The sequence below is a fragment of the Leptonotus elevatus genome, chromosome 5 (assembly GCF_054856555.1).
Source record: "Leptonotus elevatus isolate MCC_2025b chromosome 5, RoL_Lele_1.0, whole genome shotgun sequence".
Lineage (NCBI taxonomy): Eukaryota > Metazoa > Chordata > Actinopteri > Syngnathiformes > Syngnathidae > Leptonotus > Leptonotus elevatus.
In genome coordinates this window covers 24,830,843-24,840,768 of record NC_141243.1, presented here as the reverse complement: position 1 = coordinate 24,840,768, position 9,926 = coordinate 24,830,843, and the positions used below count along the sequence as shown (strand labels likewise).

At 39.1% G+C, this 9,926-nt stretch overlaps 2 protein-coding genes across 3 annotated transcripts in view; one reads left to right on the top strand and one right to left on the bottom strand.

The window, feature by feature from the left end:
* gle1 (GLE1 RNA export mediator) overlaps positions 1-9,749 on the top strand; it is a 16,537-nt gene extending 6,788 nt beyond the window's left edge. Inside the window, exons 7-15 of the mRNA XM_086075833.1 lie at positions 200-419; positions 1,336-1,448; positions 1,547-1,759; positions 1,823-2,013; positions 2,590-2,719; positions 2,832-2,936; positions 3,050-3,132; positions 3,225-3,288; positions 5,511-9,749. Coding sequence (XP_085931959.1) covers positions 200-419; positions 1,336-1,448; positions 1,547-1,759; positions 1,823-2,013; positions 2,590-2,719; positions 2,832-2,936; positions 3,050-3,132; positions 3,225-3,288; positions 5,511-5,579 — 1,188 coding nt within the window. The 3' untranslated portion in view covers positions 5,580-9,749. The remainder of the gene's footprint in view (positions 1-199; positions 420-1,335; positions 1,449-1,546; positions 1,760-1,822; positions 2,014-2,589; positions 2,720-2,831; positions 2,937-3,049; positions 3,133-3,224; positions 3,289-5,510) is intronic.
* The window catches only part of LOC147174436 (dual specificity testis-specific protein kinase 1), a 24,087-nt gene continuing 22,578 nt past the window's right edge, over positions 8,418-9,926 (bottom strand). For both annotated transcript variants that reach the window (XM_086075834.1, XM_086075835.1), the window contains one exon: positions 8,418-9,745. In XM_086075834.1, coding sequence (XP_085931960.1) covers positions 9,641-9,745 — 105 coding nt within the window. In that variant the 3' untranslated portion in view covers positions 8,418-9,640. The remainder of the gene's footprint in view (positions 9,746-9,926) is intronic.

Below are 9,926 nucleotides of genomic sequence, written 5' to 3'. Positions count from 1 at the left end.
AAGGTCTAAAATTTAACTTTGTGGTTCCTGCAAGAACCCTTGTTTATGCAGCACAAGAGGGCATTAAATAAGTTTTAAATTCGATTTTGTGACACCCGCAGAAAAATATTAATTCTCATTATGTGGGTGTTTGGGGAGCTATCAAGAACTCCTCTGAGCATCGGTTGACTATATCTGATTAATTCTTCCATCTTTACAGGGACAGTATCCAAGCGTGGAAGACATGGCTGTGGCGGAGCGGGCCCTACATGAAATGAGGACTCAGATCCGCTTGATGCAGGAAGAGGCAACCAAAGCTCAGGAGGCGGAGAAGAAGAAAGAGTTGGCGGAGTCCCACAGGAAGCTGCTGGAGCAGAAGACGCAGCAGGAAGCACAAAAGAAGGCGGAGCAGTTAGCCAAAGAGAGAGCACATAAGCAAGGTAGGAAACGGAAAACACAGACACTAGGTACATTTAAAAATAACACCATCGTTTTTTTATTACAATTGAAAAGTTCCTCAGTTGCAAAAATGCAGTAAAAAACCCTCCATTGTGGGTTCATTAGGGACATTAATAATTGACAGTGCAGAAAATGCACAAACATAATTCAGCTGCCGGTTTGGTCTGTAAAGTGCAGTGTTGAGGAAAGGTGGAGGGCCTTATACACCACACAGACTGGTCTGTAGTTGGCTGCAAAGTGATGGGCTTTTGTGATCAGTATCAATTGATGACATACTTTTCCACGGAAATCAGCTGATTACTATCGGTGGCCGATCGATCGCTACTACTTGAAACGGTTCGATTCTATTCCGATTTTTGGGTCTGCAATTCGATTCAGAATCAATTTTCGATTGATTCAAAATTATTTGATTGACAATTATTTCTGCTTAAATTTAAAGATGTGCAAAGAATCGTCATGATCTACTCCAGTCTGACTCATTAACGCTAATTAGTGCGCTATTCACGGCACTTTTATCACTCAAAAGAACGGCTATTCATACAAAACGCTTCAGGAATGTATAGAGAAAGCATGTTAACATTACTCACCGGCAACTTGATTGTGACTTTTTCCTTCTCTCTAATGTGGCTACAAATTTAACAATGTATCAGAACGCATGGAACCACACTGCCACACAAACAAGGCTAAGAAATTATAAAAATAATTGAAATAAAATTACTTTTGGGACATTTAAAATCGATTCTTAATTGTACTAAATGAAAATAATTTTTTTGGGGGGCACCCCTAACGTGCAGTGCAACTCTTTTTCTCATTTGTGATTAAGGGCTATTTAAATAAGGCTAAAGAAGCACATCAGTGTACACTTAGCGCTGGATGTTTGACACTGTATTCCAACAGGACTGCAGAACGATGCAGATGACACCACGGTGAAATGGTACAAGGAGTTGCAGGAGTCTCTTACTCAGTGTGCTCATTCCATTGAGCAACTCAGCTCATCAAAAGATGTCCAGGTTTGTTTTAGTACTTATAGTAATCGATTTGTCAGAAAACTAGTGCTGTCTGGAAGACGTGATGCATCCCCTTACTGTCATCATTTCTGTGTATGTAGACAAAGCGACTGAAGTTGGAGCTCCAGAAAGCTGCGACTATACCCATCAGTCAAATCTCTTCCAATTCCGGATCTCAGCTTCGAGACATCTTTGAAAAGCTCAACAAGCTGCTGTCTGGGCAGGCGGTGATGTCAGGCGGGAAGTCCATTTCCTCGTCACATCACCCACAAGGCTTGGACTTTGTGTTTTACAAAGTGGCTGAGAAGTTTGTGGTGAGTGCTTAGTCTATCCAGAAACTACCTGATGATGCTACAACATGTGATTTGTTGCTATAGAAACAAGGTGAGGAAGAGGTGGCATCTCATCATGAAGCGGCCTTCCCGATGGGCGTGGCGGCTTCAGGTATCTGGCAGCTGCACCCCCGATTTGGTGACCTCTTCCTTGGCCACCTGCACAAAAAATGTCCGTATGCGGTCCCACATTATCCTAGAATGAAGGAAGGCACACCTGTGGAGGACTATCAGAGGTCAGTCGCTGCTTCTACACTGGTCGCCTGAGGTCTGCGACTAATTCTAATCAAGCTGCAAGTTGGCCTTCTTTCGTGGTAGCATTGGTATAGTGAGAGAGTGTATGCCAACACCCAAGACTCACTGCTCATGTGTATTCAGGGGTACTCTCGTGTGAAATGCTAATGATGGGAAAATGAAGCTTCATGAAGCACTTGTGATATTTTTTGACTCCTTGAGATGGTACTTTTGGTTTAAAGGTGCATTGGAAATGTAATCAATTTCTATTGCACTGGCTTTTATCTTAAAACCAAGAGAACCATATAGAGGAGTAAAAAAATAATTGCAAGTGCTTCATGAAGCTTAATTTTCTCATCACTACAAAATGAATACAAATCTGCCGAACTGCATAACCAAAAAGGTAATTGTCTGTCCTGTGCTGATGTCATCACATCTAATTATCTGAATATGTAACGCTGCAGTGACAATGTGTGCAATTTGACGAAGGCAACGTCTTGCTTCATCCACTTATGTCTGCAAGAGACAAAGCTGTGAACAGTAGAACATCTTTTAAAATGCATTTTTTTTCTCAACAGAATTCTTGGTTACCGCGTGGATGACGTTGGTGTTGAAGGCCAAGACAGTTTCCTGAAAAGGATGTCCGGCATGATCCGCCTCTATGCTGCCGTCATCCAACTGAGGTGGCCTTTTGACTCTAAGCATGCGGTAGGAAGTCTTTCATTTAGTTGCATGTCTTTGGATTGAGGACAAGGACATAAATCACAATTGTACTGTTCGCTGAAATCATCTTGTTTATAGTATTTTATTTATATTTTAGTTGCCCACTCATGGTCTCAATCATGGTTGGCGCTGGTTGGCTCAGATGCTCAACATGGAGCCTATTGCCGACATCACCGCGACATTACTTTTTGACTTTCTTGAGGTGAGTCCTACTTACGATACCATTCCTTTTATGTATGTGGAAAAGGGGAGCCTACATTTGTTGTTTGGACTTCAACCTTGTTGGTGCACCTCATTTGTCTGTGATTCCTTCAGGTTTGCGGTCACGCTTTGTTAAAAAGCTATCAGGGCCAGTTCTGGAAAGTCCTCCTGCTTCTGAAAGAACAATACTTACCAAGGTACGCACTCTCATAGACTGGTATTTAAGGGACGGTGCTCCATTTCGGATGATGACCCAAGTGTGTGTGTGTTTGCGTCTGTTTGTTACCAGGATTGAAGCTGTGACGGGTAGTGGTCAGATGGGCTCTGTTTCCAGACTGAGATTATTTCTCGAGGTAAGGGATGCAACCTTGAGTTTGCCTTTTGCGTGTATGGGTCACTGGAAAGAGATGTGTTTATTATCATACAACCAAGGGGTACAGTGAGTCAGTCTTTTTCAGCGGTGGTCAAGACACTCAAATGATGTGTGATAATACGCCCACTGATCAAAGAGAATACAGACCGTGCAGATCACCAAGGCTTAAACCTTTTTTTCACCTATAGAATCAGAAGAGTCAGTCATGAAAAAAGATGCATTCCAGGACCGTAATATTTCAAAATAGATTACATTTCACATCTGAAACAAAACAACCGGGGAAAAAATCAACACATTCTGATGCGATTTCATGTTGAAAACATGTATTTTTTTGTGTATATTTTAAAAATACAGGTAGTCCTCGAGTTACGAACATTCGCAGATACGAACAAAAGCTGACTGATGTCCATAAAAGCTGTATTTTGCGTGCAAGTTAATATTTAAGTATGCGCCACATCAGACATTATGGTACAGTATTGTACTGTAGTGCCCCTCTCTGCCACAACCCCGCCGAGCAGCAAAGCGCCATTTGCGCATTTCAACTACCTCTCTGTCCGGCGATGAACGGCACAGCCTGGAGCCACCTGATATTAGCGCCACATTGTGAGTACATTTCAGAGGCTCTCCTGGAGGATATTCATGAAAAGCAGCCCTCAGTCGTCGTCTTTATCGGCGTAGTAGCTAAACGTACAATATCTCTTCATCTTCGAAATCACTTGAATCTGACTCTGCGGTCGCCATCTTGACTCGTCATATGCGCCAATCACAATTCATGTGCACATCAGGGACAGTTGGAAAACATAGTTTCCTAAAACCTTTACACCCAATACGTAATGCAATCCACTTCAGCCTCACATGAACTTAATTCAATAACTCCTCCACCATCTATGTACACTTGTACAGTAAGCATTAGGGATGCACCGAAATTAATTTTTTTGACCGAAACCGAAAACCGAAAATGAAAAATGCTTGGCCGAAAACCGAAACGCCAAAAATAACTATAACAATTTGTTATTATCATTGCATTTATTATAATTAATTAAAATTATAATATTATTATATAATATTTAGGCCTATTTAGCACAGGCATTTTAACAAAGCACAATATAAATTGAAATGCGTCCACACCAAAGACATCGGAGACATGTTGGCGAATGGTACATTAAACACCAACTGAGCATTTTCTGGCGGTGCAATTGCACTTTAGAGTCAATATACAGTAATTCGCACGGTCGCACCGACGGGTACGAATGCGTGCGGTGCGGATGACGCATTTGTAGGCTATTTGGAGTGAGACACGGTGCGGCGCACTTAAAATCGGCACATTCACATATTCACAAACGTTTAAAAATAAATACATTTCTTTGCACCAACCAATCGGCTTTGGGAACGGACTGCAAAGTCACACACGCCGTCCTGTATAGATCTGTAGTTACCCGATAGCAATAGTGCTAACATTAGCTAAAGTATTTAGCACGGCCACCAGAATGCAAGTGAAAAAGTGGAAGCGCTCTAGGGGCTCTCATCAAAGAAAAAAAGGAAGGCGCTGCAGGAGAAAGAGTGGCTCACTCTCTCCTTCTCCAGTGTGTACAATGAAGCTGCTGGTGGTCAGCGAGCAGCAAGGCGGACATTCACTCCTGTTTTTGGTGTTTAATTCAAACAGACACAAGCTTGCAGCATTTTTTTCTTGTTTTTGTTGTTGTTGTTTTTTTGCGCCACCACAACATCCTCTTTCGGCCATATTCTTTCGGCTTGAATCTTATTTCGGCCGAATGGTGCATCACTAGTAAGCGTATTTATTTAGTTTTTATTGCATTGTCCTGTGTAAAAAATTAATGTACTGTGAGGAAAAGTGGTTCAGATAATGGATGGATGATGTAATTTAATGTATGTTTTATTTTATTATATTTATGTACTCTATATAAAGTATATAATTTAATTATTATTATTATTTTTACATATTTTTATTTTATTAAAAAAAAAATTGATCAAATTTAATTTTGAAACAAAAAATTTATGCGATTCGATCTACAAACAAATTAGACTTACAAACAACCTCTCAAAACCCATCGTGTTCGTAAGTTGAGAACTATCTGTATACATTAGGAATGTTATAAAATATAGTTCAACTATATTTTTCATGTTAATGAAACCAGAAACTTTGTGATTGAGTTAGATACTTTGTTGTGTCCTACCCCATAGAAATTGCTTCAAGAAAGGCAGATCAGTCCACCCAAAGGCCAGCTGACATCCGTGTTCTGGAGGTCATGAGGTTGGGGGAGAATACGTTCACTTTGGATAGATCAAATGTGATGTGAACTATGTCTGAGCAACAAAGTCAAACCTTACATGAGCATGAAAAGTGGATATACTTAGGGCTGCAGTTGTCTGCTACCTCATATTGGCCTGGAACTTTAACAAAGATGTGCCCTCCAAAACACAGTGATGTATATCATTTTGGAAAATAGCAGGTTGGTATGTGTCAATTTTTTAATTGTCGACATTAATTTAATAGAAAAGACAAAAACGACACTATTAATGCCGAGCTTTCATTATAACAGTAACAGACAATTTTTTTTTTAATGTAATAGTTTATCATGACAAAAATGATTGTTTTATCAGATGATTTGTGTGAAGGCTCCAATGAAATCATTTTTGAACGATTTCAATGTACTGTTTTCCATAAATATAAAATGTTATGTTATTCCTGCCAGACTTCATCCTCCCTTGTTGATAGACAACAGAACACTGAAATAAATTATTTGTACCCTGCAGTGATTATAGTGCAGATAATTGTTTGGAGCAGAAGGGTCATTAAAAAAAAAACATTAGCTGTGCCTTTTATTGCAGCCTAAACTCAATTCCAGACACTCATTAACAGTGAAACCAGCAGATGCAGTCAAAGTATACACAGATCATCATGGGGAGATGGACTAAATGTGCACTCTCCAATAAAACTCCATCATGACAACATGAGAATGTTTTGGTTTTTATTTACATTTTCGTAATTTTAAACGTCCTCAGCAACTTCTTTTGGACACACGCAAGTCTTGAAATGCTTCTGTGTGTACGAGATTTGTTTGAGGAACGAAGCCGACTTTGCTTCCGTCTGGAAGCGATTGTATGACAGCACAATTCCACAGAAGTTGCAAGTGTTAAGGGCGGCTGCAATTTGCATGCTGACTGCACCAGTGGTGCCTGAGAGTTGAACATTAATTTCTCTACCATAAGCCATCTCCGAAGGTGTTTCAGAAAATGTCATTGATTCGGGTATCAACTGAGTGCAGTTCATTGTCGTAACCATTTTGAGTGTGAAAATACATTTAGTGATGTCTAGTGACAGGGCTGTCCAAACTTTTTTTTCCAAGGGCCACACACAGAAAAATAGAAAAATGCAAGGACCACTCAAATGTTTACTTATTAAACATGGTAAAACCAATCACGCAAGCAATGCAAACATTGTTTAGATAAGTAGTTCTGAAAAAACGCTTATGTTGAGGATTTGTGTTAAAGGTGATAAGGCAAATTGTTTGGAATTTTGTGCAAAGAGCCCATTCAGATCTCTTAAGAGATCAGATCCAAGTTTTGGTTGTGGCTGGGCAACTAGAAGACATTCACAGAGTTTCCCCATTCTGATGTTATGAGCACTTTGGAGCAGGTTTTCATCCAGGATGTCTGTGCCCATCACTGCATTCAGCTTCCCCTCAATTCTGATCAGTGATGGGGAGTAACACTTACAAATAAACAGCATTTCTTGTTTTACACGAATACAGACACACACTCCTATAGATTTTAATAACCACATAACTTCTGAAGTATCATTTGGTCCCTTGAAAGGCACAGTATAAATCAAAGAAAAGCGGTTTGGATAATGGATGGATGGGGTTTTTACGATTATCATTTATAAAAACAAACCATTTGAAAAAATTGTTTCTTATTTACGGTGTGATGATCTTGCTCAAATTTTCACAAAATGTCAAGAGTATGAAAATTGACTTGCTTACTAATGAGGAACAACTTGCTTTAGTTATTTTCCCTTAATTAGAACAGCTGCGAAAGTAATTTTATCACACCTGTTGGAGATTGATATTGGTAATAAAAACAGACGAGAAACAACAACATCCAGAGAAAAGCTTCTCGCGTCAAATATTTAATCTGAATCCTACATGCACAATAGTTTGGTGCTTGCTTCTCAAGGATGACAAGAACTGCTTCCAAAATGGTTCCAGTTAATATTAGGATGAACTCAATTTTAACAGTGATATTACTTTTGGACCAAGAAATAATAACATCCCAACCAACTTTTTCTGTTCCGAACTACTCAGCCAAAGTGCATCTTGACTTGGTCCATCAAGAGCAGCATTGTATTTTTGTTACCATATTTGCTTACTTTTCAACCTATTGATGTTTGTTTACTGCCTTTATTTGAAGCTCTATGTTCCTCCTTTGTATCACCTATCAATGAGTCACAAGCTTATCCTCCATCATTAAACAGGACACCATGCAAACACAGTTCTGACCGTGCATAATTTATTCTCCTGGAGCCGTGAGGCGTAATGGACCTTGATAAGACCCTGAAGAGTGCATCCTTCTCAAACAAGTGTGTGCATGCGCCCTCTCACTTCAGTCCATTATTTTGAAGTCTCTACCAGTCTGAATATACACAAATTGGCTTCAAAGACTCAAAAAACATGATTAAACGTTAAGCCCCGAAAGGTCCACTAGCCAGTTCGCCTACAGCCATACAAGCAAGCAAGTACGAATGTGTCCTCTGTTACTCACTGGTCAGTGATCGAATTAAAAATTGGGTTACAGCATCAAACTCATCAAATTAGCACAAGCTCAATCTGTAGAGAGTCAAAATACAGTACATTTGCTGTGACCAGAGGGTGAATGAGCCAAATTTACTGTAGTTGATATTACCACTCACTTATAACTACTCTAAAACAATGTGATAGGGGAAAAAAAATCATTGACAGATATTTTCTATGGTAGAAGCATCATAAGCATCTTATTGGTGTTTGGTAACAAACATCTTTAGTGTCATTTGCATAAATCTTTGCGCAAGTTATATTTTTTTAAGGGAAAAAAAAGTGTATTTGTATGAAATGGGAACCAAAGTTTATTTTTTAATGTTTTTAAAATTGATCATACAAACAGATGAAATAAGGTCCATTAGTCTGGAACATGAAAACTGTATTTGCAACCACAGAAAATCACTCTGAATGCAGATCAGTATTATGTACATAATATACATTTTCCAATCTTGAAGTCTGTCTGTATACAAAAATATTATCTGCCCTTTTAAACACAAAATAATTGTGTAATCCTGAAACCCATAAAACATCTAATTTAAACTGCAGTTTGTAATAAAGCACGTTATTCATTTGTACATAAACTAGTGATGTTGTCTTAAGTACAAAATAAATGAATATGTAATGTTTTGTCTGTGCTAGTTCATTTTGACACCAAAGACAAAGGTCACAAAGGTTTTTACAGAGGTGGCAAATCCAGGTCCAGAAAGTAAAAACACGACCACAGTTTGGCTTTAGCTCTTTGGGCTAGCTAGCTAGCGCCCTAGCAGATAAACGAACACCCGCGGAGCTAGCTAGAGAGCTTACTAGCTAGCACCTGGGGCTAAAGCCCAACTGTGGTTTTTACTTTCTGGACTTGGATTTGCCACCAAGAGAAGAAAAAAAGTGAAAGAAACTCTTGTATTGAAATAGCTGATGAGACATTCTATTGATTGTGGAGAAGACCAACTGACGCTGCTCCCAGTTTTTCTTCATCATATCACAAGTGTAATGAAGTGAAATGCACAATCTCCTGCTCCTGATTTGAAAGCCCACGTTTGTATTCAAAAGCTGTTTTCTTGGGCAATGCAATCCTCTGCTGTACTGATTTCTAATGACAGTAGAAGGCAACTCAGCTGTCAAGCCTATCTTGAATTAAAAATTAAGGAACAAGTAGAAATACCTTCTGTATAATGGAAGAAGAAGAAAACTACATCAACAAAAGTGTCTGTATGGTTGGTTACAAGCCAAACCTTTACAAAGAAAACATGTTAACTTTTGGTCTAATTTGATGTGTAAAAAACAACAACACCACACACACACAACAAAACTTTCTGTGTACAGTATACACTCCGTTTAGCCATTTTATATAAATGCAAGTGTCTATGACAAATTGTCATATTACCTCCCGAAAACATATCAAATATATTTGTCTGAGTTGATCAGTCTTGATGCAGGTGGATGAAATATGATTGACTATCTCTCAATCGGGTTGATGTTGTCCTTCCATTACCGTCAGTGATTAATCTCCTCTGCAAATCAGGTCAAGGCCAGTTCCAGTTTTGGAGGTGGTTCCAGACTCTCTGCAAATTCCCCTAACTCATCTAACAACTCCGTGAATGCTGGACGTCTGAAGGCCTCAACCTAAAGGACAAAGACACAGAACTGACAAAAAAATTCCAGCAGTGGATTGCCACTAGAAAGGAACACAACTTGAGACCTTCATTGCGTAGCAGTACAATAGTTTTATCAGCACGTTTTATGAGAAAATCTTTCAGAGGAGTATGAATTTAACAATACAGTACATTTATTGTAATGCACTGCA